The sequence below is a fragment of the Pelodiscus sinensis genome, chromosome 3 (assembly GCF_052426305.1).
Source record: "Pelodiscus sinensis isolate ZL-2025 chromosome 3, ASM5242630v1, whole genome shotgun sequence".
NCBI lineage: Eukaryota > Metazoa > Chordata > Testudines > Trionychidae > Pelodiscus > Pelodiscus sinensis.
The window spans coordinates 173,525,479-173,552,138 of record NC_143054.1 but is presented as its reverse complement, the minus strand read 5'-3'; the positions used below and the strand labels follow the sequence as shown (position 1 = coordinate 173,552,138).

The 26,660-nt window shown below is 41.7% G+C and overlaps 1 protein-coding gene across 7 annotated transcripts in view; it reads right to left on the bottom strand.

The window, feature by feature from the left end:
* Positions 1–1,097: 1,097 nt before the first annotated feature.
* The window catches only part of TRERF1 (transcriptional regulating factor 1), a 138,430-nt gene continuing 112,867 nt past the window's right edge, over positions 1,098–26,660 (bottom strand). For all 7 annotated transcript variants that reach the window (XM_075925440.2, XM_075925439.2, XM_006122095.5 and 4 more), the window contains 6 exons: positions 21,584–21,659; positions 15,366–15,454; positions 13,707–13,820; positions 7,451–7,651; positions 6,207–6,415; positions 1,098–4,888 (listed from right to left, as the gene is read on the bottom strand). In XM_075925440.2, the coding sequence (XP_075781555.2) occupies positions 4,567–4,888; positions 6,207–6,415; positions 7,451–7,651; positions 13,707–13,820; positions 15,366–15,454; positions 21,584–21,659 (1,011 nt within the window). In that variant the 3' untranslated portion in view covers positions 1,098–4,566. The remainder of the gene's footprint in view (positions 4,889–6,206; positions 6,416–7,450; positions 7,652–13,706; positions 13,821–15,365; positions 15,455–21,583; positions 21,660–26,660) is intronic.

The window sequence follows — 26,660 nt, the reverse complement described above, 5'->3', positions numbered from 1 at the left end:
CGTGCCAAGCTCCTGAAACGGATACAGAGTTATTTGAAATAAAGCAGGCGACGTGTCTTACACAAGCAGCGATTACATAGCGGGGCGCACACTTCGTCCTTTACAGAACATCTGAGCATAGGCACGTTTGCTAAACTATCGAATAAACTGTCCACCCCAGACTTAAACATTATACTTGAACTTCCATTCCCGGCTCTGAGCTGTTTTCAGGCTACACTTTTTCTTTGCTGAGTTACTATATTGTTCTTGCCCCCTTCCCAAGGATGTGTGATGAGAACCACAAGGCATTAACAGCTTTGAAACACTGTTCTAGTTGTAGGACAGTGTTTCTCAAACTGTGCTCCACAGAGCAGCTCCCGGGGCTCCAAGAGGTAAACAAACTAGAAACATCGATAGGTGCAACACATACAATCAGTGGGCGGCTGGGGCTCCGCGTAAATTTTTACGCATGTAAAGGGCTCCAAAGCCCAAAAAGTTTGAGAACCGCCATTGCAGAACATTCAAAGTAACCAAGTTAGCACTTGGCAGCATCAGAAATATTGAGTCAAGACTATTGCAGGAGACACAAGAGGACAGAGTTGTTTTCAAAACAAGATTAAATACACTAGTGTTTCTTTAGGGTTACTGCAGAACAAAATTTTTAAATATTTTTTTCCCTCTCTGAAAATATCAATGTAATAGTTATCCTTACAATGTGGCAGGACCAAGCAAATTTAGATTATCCTCAAAAGGTGCTTGCCAACATGTTTCTAAAAACTTCCAATGATGGAGATTCCACAGTTCTGGAGCTTAACTTTAGGAAAATATTTCTAATTCCAATCTAAATCTCCCTTGCTAAAGATTAAGCCCATTACTTCTTGTCCTGTCTCCATCTCTTAACATTTCTGAAGACTTGTTAGGTCTCTCCCCCTTCTTTTCTCAAGACTAAACCAGCCCAATTTTTGCAACCTTTCCTCATAGGCCTGGTTTTCTAAACATTTTATCATTTGCCCACATTTTTCCTAAAGTGTGGCACCCAGAATTGGACAGAGTACTCCAACTACGGCTACACCAATGCCATATGACTGAATGAAGAAATGTTCCTTTTAAAGCATCTATAAAGTAATTATATTTATAATATTTAATATATATATATAATGTTGTTGTCAACCCCCTATTTTAAAACAAATTTATTTAAAAGAAATTTTCATCATGGTAGCAAAACCCAACAAACTACATTTTATCAAAAGTATAAAATTCACTAGAAAATACTGTCCTCTTTTTGCCAAACTGTTACATAAAACCCTTTGATTTACAAATACAATTATTTGTTACAGATAGTACTGAATATTCTATACATAGTGCTTTTTGATATGTACCAAGTATATGGAATCCAAATAAAAACCCATCAAAAAACAAATCTAGATTATGAAATTAAACCAACCTAGTACAAATCTAAATAAGTTACATCCTGAAGTTCAACTGCATGCAAGTCAGATGCTAATAATATAAACTATATCTGGAAGAGATCACAAACTACATTAAATATGTAGTTTTATTTCCATTACTTTCCCACCCAAAAGTAAATATATATTTTTACACTAGAGCTTCTACAATATTTACAACCGTCTAATAAAATAAATCAGTTAAATATATTTGAAAATAAGATGATTTTTTTCATAAAATATATTGATTTTCTTTGTATGTACAGAATTTACCAAAGGTCTAAATTCAATAGTGAAACCCTCCCATAATACACAACAGTTTGCATCAGCAACTATTAGCAAGAAAACAACCTCTCTGAAATAAGACTAAAAACACATTTAGATACATGTAGGCAGAACAACATCTATATAACATCATATTGTGCAACATTTTAATATGGAGTCAGTGTTTGAGGCTAAAAATGATCATATAATACTATTTCAGGGATCTGTATTTGTTCTATGTAGGCAATCTCTTTGGTTATTTCAAGTCACAACTATTTTTGTTATTTTCCTAGGTATAAAATAAAAGTGTGCCTGTCTCATCTTGGAGATCTATGGCATAGTTATGTAGATTTAATACAGACATCTGGCTAATATTTAGTTAAAATAAATCTGAATTCTTTTTGAAACAGCTTCTATGGAGGTCAGATCCAAAAATTTTAGCATTTTTATTCAGCTCTTCTTCAGGCAAATCTGTCAGTAAGTACAATGACATTTTTGCCTGAGTTATGCAGTCCTGCCCCTTCAAGACACACTGTATGCAGACTTACCAACATATGACAAATGCCACTTCTACAGCATGTGTCCACTCTATTCTCCCCAACTCAACTGAAGAAATTCCTTTACAGAGGAGCCCTCAGGATTCAAAGCTCCATTGATTTGGAGGGGATGGAGTGGGCTCTAATCAAGTCTTCCCACTGTAGGCCCACGGACTCCAGTGCAAGTTACTGCATACAAAAGTCCTGATCCTGCAAACACTTAGAATGTCTATAGATTCCACTCACAAGAGTCTAAGCCTCTGTGGACTGCCCAGAGTACAGAATTCATGCTCCAGGACATGGCCTAGTGCCAAGTGGAAGTACAGGCACATAGGCTTTCTGTCAGATCTCCTGAGAGTCACAGGCATAGGGAACTGACTGTTCTTCCACAGAAAGGGAGAAAGAAACTCCACCCACCAGAAAAAGAATTCATGGGAAACTGCAACTTGAAAATGATAAGTGGTTTCCACTTACCTACAAGGATCATTCTTGATTAGCAGAGCATTTGACTAAGAACTTGAGGATTTGGCCTTGTAGGCTTGGCTTTGACCGAAAAATGGTCTTTACTCAAGTAATAATCCTGTGTAGACATGGATCCTGATTCCCATTGGTTTTGCACCTTACATGGTCAATTAAGAAACAATATTATTTGATAGCATTCTACCCCACATTTTGCACAGGTGTAAGTACACAAGAGGAAGACAGTGGAGAACTAGGCCCATCTTCTTGCTTGATCTGTTTAAGAGTATGTGCTATTACTACACAAATTGTCAAGACATTGTGGCAAATGAACGAAATATTCTTATTGTTAAAAAACAAAAAAACCCAGAAGGTATCAGGAAGAGCTGAAATTATTTTCATACAATGGTTTTATACAATTTGCACTCCTGTTCTCATATACACGATTCACAAGAGTATGGTTGTGAAGCCCCCAAAACATTTACAGTATTTTATTTTGAGAAGAGCTCTCAAACTGCCACTTTGTAAGGAAAGGTTGTGCACCCAAGCACTATCTAATCCTTCATGTGGTTTAGATGCAACGCTATGAATCCAGCACTGTATATCTGTGGAGAATGTGTCATATTAAGGTCAGTACAGATAAGGTTAGCGATATTGTATGTAAGTCTTGGCCAGAAAACAAGGGGGGCAGGGAGAGTTAGTGTAAGCATTTTCCCACCTTTGCTGGATAAAGGTCATATTGAACACACAACAATCTGAGTGTGATGTAAAGGTAAGTGAATACTCAAAAACAGCACAAGAATATTTCAGGCCGAGGAAGGATAAAAAAAAGCATATATTTAAATTTCTGGAAGTGTGCTGTTGAAGCAGAGTAGATCTTCCAACAACTTCACTCCTCCCATCCTGTCTGTGGAGAAAGACATTTGGTGTTCTCCGGAATATGCTCCTGCACTGCTCAATTGTACAAAACCTCTAAAACCTCTGAAAGGGCTAGTCAACAGCACAATTTATTGACACAACAGAAGGTATCACCAGTGCTGCCCAATTACAAATGCAGGGCTTTTAATCCAGTTTTCCAATGAGAAGATGTGAGTTTTTGCTCCACTTTAATTGAAGTGAACCATAGTAGTACCATCTTCAAACCTTAGACTGCATCATTCAGAAACTAGTGGATCTCTCTTTTTGAAACCTATTAAAATGGAAGCTCTAAAATGTACAGTATAAACAATATCTCTTGAAAGCTAACAGGTACAGGTTAAAAAGTTTTCTGTTGAACGGATAGTCACTCTTGTAATATTTCATATTTAGTCAGATTTGTTTTTGCTCCAGGTACAAGAATGAAAAACAGAAAAATACATCATGTCAGCATCGCCAACAAACATAGGGTACTATCAGGAAAATACTGCAAAATCCATTGAAAGCAATTAATCCAGTCAGAAGTGCATAACAATAGATCCTTCCTAGTAAATAGGGCCAGAATGAAATATGTAAAATGAAACACAGTCCAGGTTATACTGAACTGAGAATAAGAAAATTCTGAAGAGTTAAGAATTAAAGGTCCTTCCGTTAAAAGTTTGGAAGGAAATGGAAATAGAAACATGAATTTCTCTGTTATTTGCGGTTTTAAATTATCTCAATGAAGCAGAACCCAGATAAAACACCTTATATAAGAATATTTGTGCCAATTATTTATTTTTCCCCAACACACAAACTGATTAAAAAATGGGTGGGAAGCATATCTTTTCCCCTAGACCTGGATAAAAGAATTACCATTTTTAAACAGGTAGTTTAAAAATTAGTGAGAAATAAACCGGTAGTCCATGTTTCCTGACTGATACATTCAGGAGATATTCAGTAGCTGTCTGAATGTGACAACTCTACATTCACAACTCAGCATCATCCTGAAGTAAATCTGTATCTTCATCATCCAACAAAAGGTCAGCATCCATGACTTCAGTATCTTCCATGACATCTCCTAACTCCTGAACAACATCATCTTCAAGGTTATCTACATGCTCAACATGTTTAATCAAACTCAAATGATCCAGAGGAATCAAACCATGTCCAACTGGACCAGTAGTTCTTGCAATAGTGGCTGCCATTTCTGCTGCAACAGCAGCTTTCTGAGCCTTCTGCCTTTGCTGTTCTTCCTGTTGTCTGTGGGTCTTCATATGAGCATTGCGACTTTTGATTTTGAAAAACACCCTACAAATTTCAAGAGAAGAAAGAACATTTCAGATGACATCTTACTGCTGCTTTTGAAAAAAAACAAAACTCTGATGTGCTTTGCTTCCTTGCCTTGAAGGAAAGGATGGTGAAGAGAAAACTTATGTACCACGTGAAGGGCTTCAGGGAGAGATTATCAGGTTTCTGCAGTCTATGCTCTTGCCATTAAACATTTATATGGACCCAACGGCTGCAGTATCTGAATGCCTCACAACTGTCAATGTACTTATCTCCCAAACATAAGGGAGTGCTAATATCCCCATTTTATAGAAAAATGAGGCACAGACACACTAAGGTTGGGATTTACAAAGTACTTGGGCACCTAAATGCCACTGTGAATCTCACCCTAACTGATTTACTCAGACTCACACAGGAAGTATGTGGCAGAAAAGAAAACTGAATACAAATTTTGGGACCCCCTAGCTAGTGCCTTAACTGCTGATGCATCTTTCCTCTCTATCTTTTGGAAGAGTTAATTTATGTTTTGTAGCTATCCCTGCCTAGGATATCACTTCCATCTACTAGAGCACTTGCCAACTCTAAACATTTAACAAATTGTAAGTCAGACTTCCCAAAATCATGCTCAGGTGAAGAGTTCCATGAAGACTGGCCACGGAATACAGAACTGAAATGTTATTTTTTCAAATCCCAACTACATGGAATAGAGATCTTAACATTATTAAACTACTTAGCTGGTTTATTCTGAAACAGCATCAGTCCTTGCAATTTTGAAAACTGTTCAAGATTTGATCAGTATCTGCACCCAAAATGTCTGCTTTATGTGATACTTTCATGAAAGTGTTTTTCAACTCACTGCCTTGTAGGCAGGTACAGGCATAGCTTGGCCACTTTATAGGGGCTGTATTGGTTTTTTTTTCTTTTAGAGGTCTACGATACCATATCCAGCTGAAAGGAAACTATATCAGTTGAGCTACCTGAGGTTTTTTTTCATCTCCTGAACAAAAAAGCTAGGATTATCTGCCTCCTTATGCTGAAAGTAGGCAGCATAATTCTTGCATAGGGACTGAATACAGTAGGCAAACTGTCCAAAGCTCCCAAACAATATCCAAAACAGTTTCTCAAAACAGATATGGGTAGGTGGTCATGGAGCGCAGTCCAATGGTTTTTTTTTGGGTGGGTAGAGGAAAAAAATGTCACAGCATACCAAAGGAAATTAATACTCCTTTGAAGCAATCACAGGAAAATAAATTACTACTAGAAACTTGCTGCAGTTCTTTTCTTTGGAATATGAGCAGACAAATTTTCTGTAATATTACAGACAGACGTTGTCCCTTACTTGCCACACTCTTTACAAGGAAAAATTGTTGTCGGGTCTGTCTCGCCACTTGTCGTGCTGTGTGCAGGGGAACTCTTGACTGAGCAGTATCCACTCTGCGTGGTAGATTTTTGCTTTTGGCCTGGAACATTGCATCGTGGTTTTGTCACCTGGTTTGTACCACCATGAATGCGAGCGTGACCATTTAGTGCTTGTCTGGAGCTGAACACCTAAGAAAAAAAGAAATTGCATTAGAACAGCAGTTCAAAAAGAGAAATACATTTACTTTACACAACAGATATATAGAATACTGCACTGGTTAAGAATACAAAGAAGACATTTGGCCAATTCTGTTCTCAATTATACACGATTGAAGTTAAATATTTACTCACTAGAAGATTCATCTGGCATTGTTCAGGTCCTGAATTCAATTAATTTTTTGTTTTTCTTCATGAAAAGGGCTGGTGCTAGGGGTGCAGTATACAGACTGCCCTGCTTGGGACCAGGTGAGAAGTGCCTCTCCATGGCCATTGTAGCTCCAGCAGGCATAGCCACAGGCAGAATGCATGTCCCCCAGCTGGGGCAGGTCTAGGTAAGGCTGGGTGTGGGCCATAGAAGGACCACCTGTCCCCTAGCAGTGGCAACTCTGGACAGCTCGGCTGTGTCTACACTGGCCCCTTCTTCGGAATAGCCATGCTAATTTAGAACTTTGGAATAGGGAAATGCGCGGGGGATTTAAATATCCCCCGCGGGATTTAAATAATCATGGTGTCATGATTCTGGTCTCTCTTCTCTATGGTTTTATGAGAAACAATCCCATTGCAAGCACATCCCATTTTCCAGGCACAATCAGCTTTAAGCTATGATAAGAGGAAGCTGCATACCTAATTTGGTGATCCTAGCTCTTACTGTTTAGGAGGAGTTTTTGAACTAACAGACAGACAGACTCTCAAATAGATAGTACATTACAGAAACAAAAACGTAATATAATGAGTAGCACTCTCAGTTATTTCATTATTCTTTCAGTATACAAAAATAATACTTGGACCTTATGTGGAGCTTTTTCATCCATCCATCTAGGGGCTAAATATTTATCCCTAATTTTATAGATAGTAAATGTAAGACACAGAGAGGTGAAATGACTTGTGCAGCAGATCAGTGGCAAGGCTAAACATAGAACCCCAGTCTATTCAGTGCACATCTAGTTTCCTATCCACTGGACAATACTGCCCCCAACATGCTTTAAAGATATCAAATATACCTACAGCACCACAGTTTGGCATTTCACAGGTAAAAGAGGCTGCAGAAAATGTGAGACTTTGAAGAGGTGGCAGGTCTATGGGTGCACTAAGAGCTATAGGTGGTGGTTCAGGAGATTTCTGCATTTCACTTTCCTCTTCTTTTATAGATTTTCTGTCTTCTTCCATCTCCTCCTCATCCTCTAAATCTTCCTCTTCCCCACTTGTCTGAAACCAAAATTAAATTTAAGGAAGACTAAAAAGAAAGGTATAACACTAGCAAAAGTTCTGAAACACAGCATCACTTAGTCTCTTAGGGTATGTCTGCACTGCATTCCTCTTTCGAGAGAGGAATGCAAATGCAGCTGAGCAAAATTGCAAATGAAGCGTGGATTTGAATTTCCTGCGCTTCATTTGCATAATCACGTCCAGGTGTTATTTCAAAATACCCTATTTCGAAAAAAGAAACGCTGTCTAGACGTTATTTCAAAAGAAAAGAAAGAGTTACTCACCTTGTGCAGTACCGGTGGTTCTTCGAGATGTGTCCCCATGGGTGCTCCACTCTGGGTGCTGGTGCGTCCTCGTGCCAGCGCCTGGAGACTTTTCTAGCTGTTTCTGCCGCACCGTGCAGGCGCCGTGGTGCCCTCTAGTGTCGCTGGAATTGAAGGGTGCCTGCACGCTCGGCTCCTCCATTCCTTCTCTACTCGCTAGAGTATAAGGCTCCAAGCAGGGGAAGGAGGAAGGGTAGTGGAGCACCCACAGGGACACATCTCGAAGAACCACCGTTACTGCACAAGGTGAGTAACTCTTTCTTCTCCTCCGAGTGGTCCCCGTGGGTGCTTCACTCTGGGTGACTACACGGCAGTTGTTGGCTCGCGAAGGTGGGTTTGGAGCCGTGTGGTAATAACTGTGGATGACACAACTTGTCCCACTGCCATGGAGGATGCTATGGAAGCGGAAAGAGCATAATGTTGCGCAAACGAGTGGTCAGATGACCAGGTAGCAGCGTTGCAAATGTCTTGCAGTGGAACGGTATGAAGGAAGGCGGTCGTGGAAGCTACCGCCCTGGTGGAATTAGCTGAGATAGTTCCAGGTAAGTCCTTGCCATATAGGGTGTAACAAGTTCGAATGCAGGATGTAATCCATTTAGAAATTCTTTGAGATGAGACTGCTTGCCCCTTAGATTTTTCAGCATAAGAGATAAAGAGTCTAGGTGAGGCTCGCCACGGCTTCGTGCGATCTACGTAGACCGCCAGAGCTCGTCAGATGTCAAGAGTGTGCCATGCAGTCTGGATTGGGTCAGTGTGAGGCTTTGGAAAGAAGGCAGGTAAGTGTATGGGTTCATTCACTTGGAAGGGGAAGGGTACTTTAGGGAGGAATTTAGGGTGGGGTCGGAGTATCACCCTGTCCTTTGTAAATACAGTGTATGGAGGGTCGGCCATCAAGGCCGCAAGCTCACTCACCCTCCTGCTAGAGGTAATGGCGATGAAGAAGGCTACTTTCATAGACAAATGAGACCAGGAGCAAGTAGCTATAGGTTCGAATGGCGGTTTCATCAGGCTCTTTAGAACGTGGTTCAAGTCCCAAATGGGGACTGGTGGACGGACAGGAGGAAAGGTATTCTGCAGTCCCTTAAAGAAGCGCTTAGTCAGTGGGTCAGCGAGAAAAGAAGCGCCATGCCTGGAATGGTGAAAGGTCGCTATAGTGGTGGCATGTACCTTGATACTGCTAAGTGCTAGGCCGGACTGTTTTAGGGATAGTAAGTAGTCCAGTAAGGTATGTACAGGAGCGAGGTGTGGCGGGCTTGCGTGGGTTTGAGCATACCAGTGGGAAAAACGAGTCCATTTGTACAGGTAGGTTTTCCTGGTGGAACATATTCTACTATTAATTAGAATGCCCTTCACTTGTTCCGAGCAGGCAGTCTCGGCATCCTGGAGCCATGAAGGAGCCAGACATGGAGATGGAGCTTGAGAAAGTTTGGATGAAGAGTCTGACTGTGGTTCTGCGAAAGGAGGTTGTGGTGGAGAGGAAAGGGATATGGGTCTGTCACTGCCATCTTGAGGAGGTAAGGATACCACGTTTGTCTGGGCCACGCACGTGCCACTAGAATGACTAGCGCCTGGTCCGTTCTGATCTTGTTGAGGACTTTGTGTAGGAGCGGGAAGGGGGGAAAGGCATACAGGAGGGAGGCATCCCATGTGATGGAAAAGGCATCTCCGAGGGAACTTTTCCCCAGGGCTCCTCTGGAGCAGTAGAGGTGGCATTTTCGGTTGTTCTTTGTGGCGAAGAGGTCCACTTCCGGTTGGCCCCAATGAAGGAAGAGCGGAGTGAGGGCGCGTCTGTCGATTTCCCATTCGTGCTGGTCCATAAACATATGGCTTAGAGCGTCTGCTGTGACGTTGAGTATCCCGGGAAAGTAAACAACCAAAAGAGTGACCCCATGTGATAGGCACCAGTTCCAAAGCTTGATAGCTTCTGAACACAGGGAAAAGGATCGAGCACCACTCTGGCGGTTGATGTAGTACATACAGGTGGTGTTGTCCATCATGATGGTAATGGACTTGTGAGCTATGCACTGAGCGAAGTATTGGCATGCATATCTGACCGCCCATAACTCGAGGAGGTTGATATGGAAAGTTTGCTCCATAAATGACCATTTGCCTTGGGCTGTGATGTGTCCCAAGTGGGCTCGCCATCCCATGAGTGAGGCATCTGTTATAAGTGTGAGAGTGGAAGGTGGGCGTTGGAAAGGAACGCCGTGTAGCATGTTTTGAGAAATTGTCCACCAGAGCAGGGAGTTGATGATGCGTGGAGGAATGGCGACGGACTTGGAAAGTTGGTCTCTGGAGGACCTGTAAACCGTCGTGAGCCAGGACTGGAGAGGTCTCATGTGGAGTCTGGCTAGGCTGACGACATAGGTCGTGGAGACCATGTGACCGAGGATTTTGAGGCAGTGGCAGACTGTGACAGTCGGCACCGCTTGTGCTGCTCGGATAAGGTCGCATATCGTTGTGAACCTGTGCTCGGGAAGAGTAGCCCTTGCTGTGACTGTGTCGATGAGGGCGCCTATGAATTCCAGCCTCTGCGTTGGGCGTAGAGTGGATTTTGCGTAACTTACGTGAAACCCGAGTCTGAGTAGAAGGGCTATTGTGGTATCTGTTATGGCCTTCGTCTCGTCGAAGGACGCACCTTTTATGAGGCAATCGTCCAAATACGGGAATATTATGATGCCTTGGCGTCGAAGAGAGGCCATTACGACCGCCAGGGTTTTGGAGAACACCCTGGAGGCCGGGGACAGGCCAAACGGGAGCACCCTGTATTGGTAGTGTTGGGTGCCTACTGTAAACTGTAAGAAGCGTCTGTGAGCAGGATGAATTGTAATGTGGAAATAAGTGTCTTGGAGGTCGACAGCCGAAAGCCAATTGTGTTGATCAAGCGCGGTAATGATAGTTGATAGGGTGACCATCTTGAAACAGTGGTATGCGATGTATTTGTTGAGGCGTCTGAGGTATGAGTTGCCACCCTCCCATCTTCTTCTGGGTTAGGAAGTAGGTTGAGTAGAAACCCCGGCCCCGAAATTGTGTTGGTACGTGTTCTACTGCGCCCAGTTGAAGAAGATGTGAAACCTCTTTTAGGAGGACGGTTTCGTGAGAGGGGTCCCTGAAAAGGGACAGGGTAGGAGGGTGGGTGGGGGGAAAGGGAGGTAAAAGGGATAATGTAACCAGATTGAATCAGATCCAAGACCCATTTGTCCGGGGTGATGAGGGACCATTGGTGGAAAAAGGCCCGGAGGGGGTGGTGGAACTGAAGGGTACCAGTTGGAAGTGTCAGTGGATTGGCTTCCTGGCTCTCAACGTGACCTTCAAACCTGCTGCTTGCTGGATGGGGTGCGACGTGCTGCTGTTGTTGTTGCTGCTGTGGTCTACGGCGCTGAGATCTTTGTTTGCAGAAATCGTACTTGGTATATGGCGGGGGTGGATAAGCATACTGTTGTGCATACCATGGGTGCGGAGGAGGAGGGTATGCATATTGAACTGTAGCCGGCTGCCAGGATGGAGGTCTATTTGCTGGGCTAGAGTGTTGCGATGAGAACCTGCTCCTTGGTTCGGTGCCGATGTCACTGACTGAGCGAGAAGTGGCCGGGGAGCGCAGAGATCTCACCGAGTGGATAGAGGAACCCGGGGATGGCAGTGCCGAGGAGGTGTGGCTCTGCACCAGGGATTGGTACTGCTCACGCTTGTGAGACGGTGCGGGGCGATGCAGTTTCAGTGGTACGGTGCCTGGGCTTGCTCCGGCACCGGAGCGCTCGAAGGTGATTTGTCGGCAGGGCCTTTTTCGGTGCCGAGCACGGTGCCGTTTTGGCATGCTTCAGTGCCATGCGCTCTTTTGATAGCACAGTCGGTGCCGAGGACGGTTTAGGTGCCGTAGCCGTCGGTGCCGCTGATTTTTGCCTTGGCTCTGAATGAGCTCTTTTGTGCGGTGCCTGCGTCTTAGGCTGCAACGCGCCAGAGGTTCCTGGCCTATCCTCGGTGCTAACCCGTAATGCTGACGGTGCCGAGGATAGGGATGGAGTTGGAGAGAGACCGGTTTTTGAAGTCGTGGAAGAAGAGTGGGTAGGGGGTTGATTTTTCTCCATACCCTTACTTAGTTGAGGTGATCTAGACAGCGTAGGAGAGTCCGCTGAGGAGGGACGGAAGGACTTCTTGTATAAGAGAGTCCTTAGTCTATTGGCTCGGTCTCGGTGCGCCCTCGCTGTTAGTTTGGAGCAGTGCAAGCACTTCTGAGTCTGTGCACCTCCCCAAGACACTTAATACAGGTGGAGTGCCCGTCGGAAGGAGGCATGGCATCTCGACATGACTCGCAGCATTTGAAGCCCGGCGAGCCGGGCATGAGGGGTTGGGGAAAAGTGGCAAGCCGCAATGAGAAATTTTTTTTCCTTATATAACTAGACAGGGGAGACGAATAGGGCTCAAGAACTTGGATGATGAGGTAACTAGGGAATAAAACGAGGTATTTAACTATTTTTAGAGAGAAGTAAGGAAAAAACAGAGGGCTCTGTCTGCTGCCGAGGACGGTAGAGAAGGAACTGAGGAGCTGCGCTTCAATTCCAACGACAATAGAGGGCACCACGGCACCTGCGTGGCGCGGCAGAAACAGCTAGAAAAGTCTCCAGTCGCCGGTGCGAGGACACACCAGCACCCAGAGTGGAGCACCCACGGGGACCACTCGAAGGAGAACCCTTCTTTTGAAATTACCCTTACTCCTTATAAAATGAGGAAAGATTTCTCGAAAGAGGAATGCAGTATAGACATACCCCTACTCCGGGGTCCTTCTTGTAACATTTTTATTTGTCCCACAAATGGGTGACTTTGCATGATCTATTCATAACAAAACAATTAACTGTTGTTACCTGTGTGGAGTTCTGCAATAGGACATAAAACTATCTTTATCCTTAATATAAAGCTGGGGTATTTACATATCCCAGCATGCAATGCTTCATCTATGGCAAATGTAATATTGCTCACATGCTGTCTTGTGAAATTACTTGCTAAAAAAAATTACAGGTTGAATCTCTCTAATCCAGCACTCTTGGAGGACCTGACCATTGCCGAACCAGAGAATTTGCTGAACCATGGGAGGTCAATACTGTCTAGCAGCATTACCAACACTTCCACTGCTTACTGGGCTCTTAGAAGACATTCAGAGGTAAATTAGAGCTAAATAACAGCACAGAATACTGAGAGCAAGACCGGTAGCTGTAAAACAAACTTTATGAGATTACAGGAAACTTGGTCACAGCCATGATAAGTGGACATCCAGTTAACTAAATTCATGCCAGACCATGGATGTTGCTGGACAAGAGTGGTTCAATCTGTATCCATTTTAAGGTTTCCCAAATTACCAGGGCATTGAACTCACATACAAATTAAGACTTCTTTGTTAGCGTAGGCAAATTACGTTTCAAAAGATATAGGCTATAGGAGTAAGGGTCCAACTTTTCATACATTGAGAATTACACTGGCAATCGTACTTATATTACACCCACCCAGCCACCTACCTACCCAGGAAGGTTTTCAATATTTTTCTGTTACAGTGCTACCAGCAGCAGAAGCACACATAAGATATACATGTTGCAAGAGCAGAATCTGATACACATTGGTATAAATGCTTGCACCCTGAATACATTTCAGTTTCCACAGTTAGAAAGAAGAATGAAATTACAATGTACCCCCTTCCCCCTTTTTATAGGTATTACGGTTTCATGTTTATTTTTAAAGCTTACCAAGCATTCATCTCTTATTTCTGCTAGACGTGTTCTATGTTTCCGTCCCAGACGCATGATTTTTTTCCAAGTGTAGTAGTATTCCACACACTGTGCAACTGTTTTAGACTTCACCTATAGTGTCAAGCAATAATACAAACATTCCAACAACAAACATTATAAAAGTTTGTTTTGTTTTTACTTGTCCTCAAAAAACAAGAGTAATAAAGATAACAGACTGAACACAATTTCTGACAGCCCATTTTTCATTTCTTTAGTCCAAGACTGAAACTCAGATCCATAGTTTATGTGGCTGCTATCTGAACATTCCCATGAGCTATTCCCAGATAAAGCTTCAGTACAATGTTGATTGACCGTACACAGCAGTAACTGCCAGGTAAAAAAATCCTCAGAAGGATATTGTGATGTTCTAATCCCCTTCTTCTCCCCAAACAAAACAACTGTTAAAAACCCAGAAAACTCAGAATTAAGGTTTTACTTACACAAACCCAAACATTTTGAGAATGGAAAATGACAATTCAAATACCTTAGCTCTGCCTCCAGAGAAATGCCAGCCTCCCATCTTTCCTTCTTTGTGGTGGAATACCAGAAACATCTACCTGAAAACGCTGCCTTTATCATCTCTCTGATACTAAGTGTGGTGTTTCATTACCACTTGGACCTGGTGCCATAATTTAATGATCTGATCCCCCAGATCTACTATACAGAGAGACACACTAACTCAGTATCACATGAAACTCGGATAATCCATTGACATAGAATCACAGGTCCAATTCTTTAAGGTTCCAAGATCTCTCAACACTTTGAAGTATCTGCCCTCCCAGATCTAGTCTTGCCAGCAATGGATTCAAATTTGACTGTGCTGAAAAGGTGTTTTTGGTGGCTTAATGTAAATCCTTTTCATTATGCCTGAGGCTTGCTTTCTTTCTTCTCCCATTCTCTCAGGTGTGGAGGGTATCAACCCGTTTCCACCATTTATTTTTGTCTTGTATTGTCTGTTAGTAGAGGGCTACAGAACTCTATACCAACAGGTCAGAATGAGGCGCCAAGACACCCCACTCTGATTCATAATTGGGAAGAGCCACATAGGGAGCTAATCGGGAACTCATGTGGAGTTGCAGGCCCTCCACCTGCCCTTGCCTGGGTGGAGAATCTATACTTCGGTTCCTCCCAGCTGCCACTCTTACCATCAGAGTCCTGTGCAGATATACAATTTGTTTCTACATCTGCACAGCTACTGCAGAAATGATGCACAGATATAAAGCACATAACCCACAGATTTCCACAGCTCAACTATTCAAGCTTCTGAGAGACAGGCTAATAGATTGGAATGGTTTAAAAAACAGGATTTTGAAAACGCATGCTGGAATTTACTGTTACTTTATAAAGTAACAGAATTCCTAGTTCTACTGGTGCCATACACACATACGTTCTTGAATTCTTTATTCATTATGCAATCCCTCTAACTTCCATTTGTTCTGTGAATGCAGTAAGTCAGTCTGTCACTAAAGGGTGAAGAACAGGAAGACTCACTCAAACTGAATATGGCAAGAATGACCTCCTGAGGTCTCTTCCAACCCTAATCTTATATGGTTCTATAATGCTATGAAAGAGCAAAAGGTTAAAAATGGCAAACACCAAAACCAGAAGGCTCCTTACCATTTTTTGTACAAAAATAAAATCTTTGCTGTAAGTGGATAATGCTTTGTTAAACAATCTTCTTTCTAGAGGTGTCCACGTGTCAGATCCTAAAACAAATGAGATATTATAAACAGTTTGTTTTCTAATTGCCAGCCTCCTTTATCTTTATTTGTACGAGTCTGTTAGGGTACATCTACACAGCAGAGCTGAAGTTGAATTAAGCTTCCCAACCCCAGCTACGTCAACTACATAGCTAAAGTTGAAAGAGCTTAATTCAGCTTTTGGAGCAGTCTACCCGGCAGGAAGTCGGAGGAAGAACACTCTTCCTTCAATTTCCCTTACTCCTTGTGAAATGAGGGTTACCATGAGTCAGAATAAGAAGTACTCCAGCTCAATATTATTTTGAAATAAAGGCTTGTAGTGTAGATGTGCACTATGTTATTTCAGGATAAAATCAGTTATTCTGAAATAACACAGCTGTGTAGACTTACCCTTAGAGCAGAGGACTGGGAGTCCAGAATGCTTGCTTGTAATACTTGCTATGGCACAAATTCACTGTGTGACCCTGAACAAGTTGCTTCTCTGTGATTTAGTCCCATCTCCAAATTGGACATGGTATTTAACTATTTCATTGTGTAGCCATAACTGCAAAGTGCTTTGAGATATCTGGATGGAAGGTGCTCTACCACTGCCAAGTATTATCATCTATTTATTTTGCTAGATTAGCTACCCAGGAAAAAATAAATTTCCATCTCTGAACATTGGTATTAAAATCTAATGTGGACCCTCCAAGTAAATTGGTATTCTCACAGAAATCTTTAGTGGGCACCAGTCAAAATATGAGGAAATCAGGAGCTGCTCTCCTGGATCAGATTCTGTCTGCAAGTGGACAGCACTCAATGTTTCAGAGGAAGATGAAAGAAATCTCATAGTGGCCAGGTATGGAATAATCTGTCCGTGTCAGATGTTGCTTCCTAATTCTATTAGTGGATGGTTTATTCTCCAAAACATAAAGGCTACATCTAGATTGGCCCCTAATTCCGGAAGAGTCATGCAAAGCAGGTAAGTCAGAATAGGGAAATCCGCGGGGGATTTAAATGTCCCCCGCGTGATTTAAATAAACATGTCCGCCGCTTTTTTTCCAGCTTGGGGAAAAGCCGGAAAAAAGCGTCTAGACTGGCGTGATCCTCCGGAATAAAGCCCTTTTCCGGAGGATCTCTTTCAAGTAGGAGTAAGAGATCCTCCGGAAAAGGGCTTTATTCCGGAGGATCACGCCAGTCTAGACGCTTTTTTCCGGCTTTTCCCCAAGCTGGAAAAAAAGCGGCGGACATGTTTATATAAATCACGCGGGGGACATTTAAATCCCCCGCGGATTTCCCTATTCTGACTTACCTGCTTTGCATGACTCTTCCGGAATTAGGGCCAGTCTAGACGTAGCCCAGAGGTTTTAGCACTTTAATATAAGTGTGGCTTTTATCATTATATATATGCCTCTCCTTCTTCTGAGGCTATCCTGTGGAACTGAGCTCCATGGACTAATTATGTCTTGTGTAAAAATACATCCTTTTATCAACTTTCAGTTTTTATTGCTTTTCAATTTCATCTTGTACTTATCAATTTGCGCCTGCACCTCCTTTGACATTCTTAATCAAAGGAACAGTGCCTCAGTTTTATCAACTGAAAAGAGTAAGACTATGGCACATATCTCCCTGTCATGACCTCTGAAACAGCATTTTCTGAAACAGCTGATATCACTGATATCTGCAGTGATATCAGCCTTTTATTGTTTAAAGGCATTTCTGATATCAGGGAAAAAGCAATATTAGCAGTTTCGATCTAGGTTTATATGAAATCTTTCTGTATGGCCCTTACATAATGGGACTGATTCATAGGCTGAGTTTCATTCATTGTTCTTTTATCCCCTCAGGGTTGCCTTCTGACTCACTGCTCTATAAGCAGCCATTTCTCCAATTCTGGCTCTCTACTACTTAGTATTTTTCCTATTTGCATAACCTTCATGAACACCTAATCATCTTCTAATCATCTCCAGCAATCTCTGCTGTTTACCTGGTCTGTTCTTGTGTAAATTTACTACTTTATTTTTCTGTGCCTCACTTTATTCATATTAAAATGGGAACCATGCTTATCTCAGTAGAATGTAGTGAAGTTTAGTTTTTGTTACTGAAATATTTAAGATCTTGGAATGAAAACTGCTTAACATGTTATGACTTAAACTGTACCCTTTTCGCAAAACTGTACAGCTTTAAAGCTTTTTAAAAAAAAGATGATAAGACATAAGCTTCAGCAATCTGCTTCATTTGTCTCTTCTTTTCTTATGAATTATTACAATGAGCTAAGGGTTAATTTACTGCACACCTAGGAGGTTTCCTGAAAGTTGTGGAGTTATCAGCAGGGATCCCAATATAAATATTAGGGTTAATTAAAGCAGCCTAATTAACTAGGCTAAAACCTCTGTAGGAAAAGTAACAGGAGAAAAGCTGTTTTTAACTCTGGTTGCTGGGAAACTGATTTTGTACTTGCTGGCTGTGGGAAACACGGAGTTGCATATAGGAGTATCTGCAATGCAGTAAGAAAGAACTGAGACTTGGAATACGGATCAGTTTTTAAAGCAGGTCTTTATATTTTGGCTGTTTATCCTATGCTCCATTGTATGTGTATACTGAGAGAATGTTACTGCAGTAAATCCCTTTTGACAGTAACAGACAGTAAATCCCTTCTACAAGCAAGGGGAGACATGTTAGATTAAATCATTTCAGTGGGTCAATTCAGGCCCCTACATGCATAGCACGAGGTACATGTAAGATAATATATGGCCTACATAAAAAAAAAAGTGTCTTTTTTTTTGTATTGGATGTTTACTAACTGATAGGAACACACCACTGTTTCATGCAGTCTCTCTCTTACCCATTTCTCAAATGAGAGTACTGCAGAGCTGTTTACCCAATTAACAAAACCCTGGTGCAGTTCAAAGGACAACAGATCTTCTGTTTGGGGTTCAGGCTATCTTAGGGCATGTCTACCAAGCAGTTCAATTAAGCTACACAACTTCAGCTACGTTAACTGCGTAGCTGAAGTCGAAATAGCTTAATTCGGCTTTTGGCACTGACTACACAGCAGGAAGTCAAAGGAAGAATACTCTTCCTTCAACTTCCTTTACTCCTCACGAAATGAGGATTACCATGAGTCGGAGTAAGAAGTTCTCCAGCTCGACATTATTTTGAAATAAAATCTTGTAGTATAGACGCGCTCTTTGTTATTCTGAAATAACTCTGCTATATAGACATAGCCTGAGAGACCACCTTTTTCTGAATGTTATATTCTGACAGCTGATAGTACAGAAAAAGAGACGGTCTCTAAAATAAACAAATTAGTGTGTTATTCCTGTTATTCCTAAGTTTAGGAATAACCATCATTCTTGGTGTGTGGATGAGGACACTTAACATTTCACATATCCTTCCTTCATTAGCCTGACAACGTCTCAGTATGCTGACCTTTGAAGTATGGTTCAAAGTCCCCTTATTCACTCATTCTTTTGCCTAAAATGTATCTTGAGCAGCATTATGAATATCCCATATTTGAGGAATTGTTAAGAATCCTCATGAGTCATCAATGTGTCCTATTTTGATCTAGCTCTGCTTTACATATACACCAAGGAGCTGTAATAAATGAAATTTATATACTGAGGAGAGGAAACCAAAACACACAAACTATTCACTAAAGGTATAAAGTTTGAATTCAACTAATTCTCGCAGTTAGATTGTTTCCCTGCAATAACACATCCTATATAAATAGAGCAGCTGATTGACCAATAATCACCAAATAAATTACCTTATAAACTCTCTAAATAGCCAGAAAGGTATTATCAATATCAGATGCAACAGTACATTGCACTGAAGAATTTCAGATAGCAGTTTTGTACTTGGCTTTCTATAGTTTAATAGGGTTTAAACCTGGATTGGTGAGATTATGATTCATCATGTAGTGTACTGACTCTAATGTTCATCAAGTTTCTTTGCTTGAGAAATTCTGGTCCTTTTACTTCACCTGGAAGACTACAGGGTACAGGATATCTACAGCTCTAATAGTAGTTGGCAGACATTTAACTGGAGCCCTATCTTGTAAGTGCCTTTGTCACTGTGAATTACTTATAGAAAAAGATGCAAATTTGTTTGATTGAAGATGAATACTTAAAATCTAGCAGACTAATTCTTCACCAAAAATCTCTCTTCTAGTTTCTGATCTTTATTTCACTCTTATTGGCTAATTACTGATCTAAACAATATTAGGTGACCATAGGCCATGGCTGTACACATCACTGGCAGTAACCAACTATAAGAGATGTGGCTTTTCCTGCAATATAAATAACTATTTTTCTCTTTTCGGTTGAAATGACAATTGGTTTTCTCTGGGTGAAAGATAGAATATTCCCCTCAAAAGAACTGCTCAGGAAAAGTAATCAGCAACCCTTCCATCCAAACCAAAGACCCACACATAGACACAGCGTATTTTTAGTACCTAATTTTGTTAAGGCTTAACACATGCTTTAATAGTGAATTTTAAGTTGTTAATTTATCCTTGAAAGGAAGGAAACTGTGGTCTAGATTTGCCCCTGCATCTAAGATCTATGGACAGGGGGATTGGCATGGTAATCAGGGATCGGCCTATGGTTGCTGCCTGATATATTGGAATGGTATAAGTCTTCTCAGGTGTTTTAGAGCAACCTAGGGACTGCTCCAAGTTACACCAGTGTAGGATCAACATAGTATGGTGAAACTCTTCATGTCCACATTTTGGGATGGCAGCTGACACTTGCACCATGCTGCAAACAGTACACTAGTTTAGAGCTCCCCCCATCAAGTGAATTCTCCACTGAGTCACCACTGACAAAATCTGGCTCCTCTGCGCTTTCTAAGTGGCACAATGGTCTCTGGCAAGAAACCAAAATCTGCTCTCTATGTTTTGATTATCTGAACATCAGGAAATTCTTGGATTGTTTCTTTTCAGTGGAAGCTGGAAAGAATGGTTATGCTCAGGCTAGAAATCTTACTATAGAACCTGTGCCAACTTTGCAGGAACAGTTGTTAGACACAAAATGTGAAGTAGCGGGGTGAGAAGGGACTTGCTTCACCTATGGTTCTTATTTTTTAATCTTTAGTAACATATAAAGCTTAGTGGCTGGCCAGAGTATGTGTTTCACAAGGTATTTTCAAATATGAAGAAAACGGGATTCCCATTATGTGTGTTGAAGTAGAAGGGCTAGAGTTATTTGTTTTAGTCTAGATCTACACAAACAATGATTCTGCATTTAGTAACATGAAAACAAGAATTATTGTTTTTAAGCTGAACTTTGCAAGAATTATTTTCTAAGCTGAACTTTGGACTTTTTATGCAATGACCATAAATGTCCTTACAAATATGTAAACATCAGAAAACTCATACAAGGAAGGTAAATTTGTACATTGCTGAAACTTTGGTATAAAGAGGCTAAGGGACCAGCTCAAAGTTACAAAAAAAGCTACATCTTTAAAATAAATTACAATAATTTCCATCAGATCAATACAGTTAAGTCTTATATTTTTAAAGTTACTTTAGGATATTTGGGAATTGTACCTTTTAATTTCTGTAGTAGAAAATGCAGAGCAGTACATAAGATTGAACATTCATTTCTCATTTGTGTTTCAATACAAGGGGTCAGATATGAGCCATGTTTTTACATAGAACTCTGCTATTTCAGTGAGGATTTTTTTATTTGAATTAATGCCAGAAATCAGCCTAAATTGGTACAAATATCTATTAAGATGATGTACAAAGAAGCCCCCAAAAAACAAGGAAGATTCAGAAGATTCATCTCTCCATCATTAAGAATGTTCCCTTTCAGTGATAGGAGAGGATAGTTTGAGATGCTACAGATGTTTTTGTAGCATCAACTATTTAGAATCTTTTTTTTAAATCATCATAGTTTACATGTTATTATATCAAATCAACACAGTGTATTTCATCATCTCTTTCTCATGACATGAAATAAAAAAGCAAGATAATATTAACATAGCCAAATACTGTCTGGTTACAAAAATCTGACCAGAAATTATGCCAAATAAAGGAAAAACCTGTACGAATCAAGTGGTTTTTCTCAAAATTATGTGTGCTTTGTGTGTGCTCTTTATAAAATGTAAATACACACACACAGACACAAACACCCCCACACAGGAACCTACCAGCATAATGGTAATTTGCCAAAGGATGACATTTCAATCTTACTGGCTTCCTCAATAGCAGCATTTCCAGGGCAACCTACAAAATATAAACAGAAAAGAACAGAATGAAATAAATCACTTATAAATGGGGTATAAATGTACACAGAACAAACGTAACAAGTTTTACAATACGTGACTAGATTCAGTATCAACTGGATTTATTTTCTACTTCTTTATATTAAAAATAATAATCAAATTACTCTCCAAGACTCACTATGCTTCATCTCCTACAAGAAGTCACCCACAATCAATTAACTAAAGATGGCCAGACTGAGGTATAGTCCGCTGTAGAGGATATTATTTATTTTTTAAAGAAACAAACAATTTCCTGACTTGAACCAATGCAGTAGCGTATACAACTAGCCTTTGTAACTAAGTAATCATTCTATGGTTCCCTACGCCTTCACTTCCCCATTTTTTCCTCCGGGTTGTTACCTATACTGGCTGCATCTTGCCTTAAAGTAGATGGTAAGTGATCTGGGGAGGAACTTTATTTTTCTATTTGTTTGTACAGCCCTCAGATGTTACTATAAAACCACCAATCCCAAACCATTCATCTCTTTAAGTGAATTACCCACATGACAACAACAAACAATCATACACCACAATTCTGAACAATTAAACAAAGATTTGACATGTTTTCACAGAAATTGGCAGATAATTAAATCCTGTGGCTCTTTCCATTGAAACAAAGATATTATCAACCCAGGAATGCCTTATGTAGTATTAAAATACACAAAAGCAAGGACTAAAGGACAATAGTAATCCAAGGAGTATAATAAACTTCTAGAAAGGCCCCACCTTGAGATTTAATTTATTAACAATGAAAGGAAGTAATCAGCCCCAGCATTGTTATAGGGCAGGTTCATGGAACCACTGCCAATATATCCAAAAGGTCCTTTATGTGACAAAATCTAAAGACATTTCATAATGTTATTCTGCTTTTAATGGCTCTGCATACCACACAGTGCAGCCTGATGGTAGAACCTTCTCTCATCATTGACTTCTACAACTTCTGTTGCCCCTTCCTGCTCCTCCCCATAGCATCTCCAGTTTGATGGGAGTTCACACAAGGAGACGCTGTGGCCTCTACTGCCTCAGTACCTTTCAACCTCTGTGCCAAATGGAAGTGAACTGATTCAATCAGATCCAGAGTATTCTCCTACTCAGCATCTTTGGATAGTTTGGAATAGTAGTTTGTTTTAGTGTTAAGTGTAGTTTAAGGCAGTTCTGGTATAGTTGGCTAACATAGAACTGACAAAAAAGCAGCAGCCAGGTTTTAATAGTTGTGCTTCTTTCCGTTGAACAAAGATAATGTCAGCCCAGGAATGAAATTGTGCTTCATACCCAGACGTCTTCCCAATGTCAGACAATCATGCTGTAGTTAGGTGCTGTAAAGTGCTTTAGGCAAGGCCACTGTCTGTCTGGTTGTTCTATTTCTCAGCTTTTTACACTTAGAGCACGTAAGGAGAAGCATGCTAGTGCTCCTGGAGTACTGCATCCAATTCTGGGCACCCCATTATAGAAAGGGAGACCCACTGGAAAAAGTCCAACAGAGGAAACAAAAGTGATTAGGGGGCTGGAGCACATGACTTATGAGGAGAAGCTGAGGGATTTGGGCTATTTAGTCTATAGAAGATTGAGGGGGGATTTGATAGCAGCCTTCAACAACCTGAAGGGGGTTCCAAAGAGGATGGAGCGAGGTTGTTCTCAGTTGTGACAGAGGCAGAACGAGGAGCAATGGTCTCAGGTTGCAGTAAGGGAGATCTAGGTTGGATATTAGGAAAAACTATTTCAATGGGAATGGGTTACCTGAGAGGTGGTGGAATTTCTAGCCCTAGAGGTTTTTAAATCCTGGCTTGATAAAGGCCTGGCTGGGATGATTTAGTTGGGATTGGTCCTGCTTTTAGCAGGGAGAGGTTGAACTTGATGACCTCCAGAGGTCTCTTAAACCCTATGATTCCTCTTGCTAAATTGTCAGGTTCTGGGAGATCACCAGAGCTGAAGACTAACAGCATGTTTCAGCTCCAGTTGCCTTGTTTAGCAAGCCTAAAGTACCGAAAAGATCCTGGGGATCGGGATTTTTCCTGGTTCTGGCTTCTATTCCTGTTTCGTTGGATTCCTTGATTAAACATATAAAGATGTCAAAGGCATCATTGAGTCAAGCTAGCTGCTCTCCAATCCATAGCTATGGCAAAGCAATCTGTTCCTTCCTTTGCTGACTACAAGGTCTCAGATTTCACCTGAGGAACAAGAGTTGTGGAGCAACTGGCAAGAATTCCTCCCTTCCTTTGTATGGAGACAAGCTAGCTCATTTCACTGACAATTAGAGGCTTATTACCTTGGAAAAGAGGGTCCTAGAAATGATAGAAAAAGGTTATAAAATACAATTTGAAAAGTTACCTCCCACCCAAAATCCTTCATTTTTTCGGGTAGTTTCTCAGGGTATGTCTACACTACCCTCCTAATTCGAACTAGGAGGGTAATGTAGGCATACCGCACTTGCAAATGAAGCCCGGGATTTGAATTTCCCGGGCTTCATTTGCATAAGCCGGGCGCCGCCATTTTTAAATCCCGGCTAGTTCGAACCCCGTGCCGCGCGGCTACACGCGGCACGGAGTAGCTAGTTCGGATTAGGCTTCCTAATCTGAACTAGCTGTACTCCTCGTGGACCTCCTCTGTTTTGGAGATCTGACTCTGTCAAACACAGTGTAGTTGGGTTTGACTAACAGCCACGGCACCTCCTGCTGGTCATCCTGGAATTAACTCAGTCTGATGGAGTGGTCCACTTTCTGGCCAATCTCTTGCCTGTCTTCACTCTGCAGTCTCTACCTCTGGCTCCAAATCTGCGTCACTCCCTGAACCATGGTGTCTGCTTCCCCAGCTGCGTGTACCACTCTGTTATGCCCCCTTTCAGGGGTTTCAGCTGTCTTCAGTCTCATACCTGCTGCTATGGCCAACTACAGCCTTAAAGTCTAGCCTCTTGCCTCAGGGGCAGGTTGCAGTCTGCATAGGCCATACTACTTGGTGACAAGGTGTGGTGCAAGGGGAAAAAAGCGGGGAGAGGAGAATCCATTCCTGCCCACAACTCTGGGTCCTGGCCCAGAGACCCTATGGCAGAAGCCTTGTCCTGCCCTCCCTTTACTCCTCTTAACTGCCTTCACAGTACCCTGGGTCACTAACCTGTGACCCTTGCATCTTCTCAGCCCTTGTGTCAAGGTGCTCAGCTGGAAGGTATCAGGCAGGAGCGTCTCTCCAGTTCCCCTGAGTCTGCCCAGCACTTCTCTACCCAAGGTGCTTCTCCCAGGGAACCAGTCATCCTCAGTGATCAGTATCCAACTGCCCCCTGCTCTGCTGAGCAGCTCCTTATAGCAGGGCTTCCCCAGCAAACAGCCCTTTGACAGGCTCCCTAGAAGCCTCTCTTTCAATGGCTGGGTTTGCACAGGCGCCCTGGCCTGCTTTTAGCCCTTCTCTCATCAGAGTGGGGCAGATGCGCCACCACACCCAGTTATTTTCTTTTTGGATTGGATGAGTCTTATAGCAGTGACCACTTACTTTACTCCACTTGCATGCCTCAGAATGAGGTAGATGCAGCATTGTGTCTCAAGTTTACAGACCCTGTTTGGTCAATCTTCAGATATTTGTTACCATTCCTCAGAACATCATTAATTAGTTGACGTGGTAGACAAATAGATTCTCAGTATGTTTCTCAATCCTCTTCAGCTTCTGTCATAACATCCTCCAAGACCCCAACAAGGAAATGGGAGAGTATATAAGTATTTGGAATTAAGAATCATTCATCTTGCTTTCAGATATTGTCTTCCTCTCATAAAGGGAAGATTCTTCAGGTAGCAATCGACAGGACATCCATATGTACTACATCAACATGCAAGGAGTGCTTATTCTTTCCTGTTGTTTTCCAAAACAGTCAACTTACGCGACAGGGGAATTCACCACATCTACTGGTAGCCTTGCTTTAAGCAGGGGACAGCAATGTATTAGAGATCATCTCAGCTGGGACAGGTTTCAGATGTGCGAGTGGTGCATGAAGGATCAAGTGGTGCCTGAGATTCTCTCCAGCTGGAGCACTCCAATGCAGATCTGTTTGCAACCAGGTTAAAAAAAACCTGTTGTTTCTTTTTGTCAACAGCAGAAATGGACAATCAATCCATCTTGGAAGCTTTCCTGGTAGAGAAAGGGTCTTCTACATGCTTTGTCCTCCTTCCCATGAATTAAAAAAATGGTGAAGAAGATATATTAGAACAGGGCAACGATGATCATGATTGCCCAATCTTGGCTGACACAGCAGTGTTACACGACCTACTTCGGCAGTCAGCACCTCCCTTTGTCTTCAAACTTGCTGTCTCAGCAACAGAGCAGGATCCTTCATCTAGATCAGTGGTTCCCAACCTTTTCCAGATGGAGAACCATTTTGACAATTCAGGAAGACTTGGTGACCCAAGGCAATTCAAAAATGGACAGAGAAGAGGGGGCAGAGCCACCTGGGGAGACACCTGGTGACCCTTTTGAAACGTAATGGCGACCCATATTTGGGTCGTAACCCATAGGTTGGGAAATCCTGATCTAGATCTTCAGTCTTTCCCTCTGATGGATAAGGACTATCAGACTTTAATCTGGAACAAACCTGTTACTTGCTGGCTCAAAACATATTGCTCATGCATAGAAAACAGTCTACAAGAAAAAGAGGTTTATTTCTTGGATATTGGGAAAATATGAATTACCAGTTACAGTTTTTATTCCCTAGGTTTTAGAATTTTCAATCTACTTAAAAATAAGGATGTGAGGGTATGTCTACACAACAAAGTTATTTCGAAATAACAGCCCTTATTTCGAAATAACTTTCCTAGTGTTTACACAGCCAAATCGCTATTTCGAAATAATTTTGAAATAGCAGAGCGCTTATTTCGAATTTGGTAAACCTCATTCCACGAGGAATAATGCCAAATTCGAAATAGCTATTTGAAATAAGTGCTGTATTGACACTTATTTCAAACTAGGGGGCCTCCAGCCTTCCCAG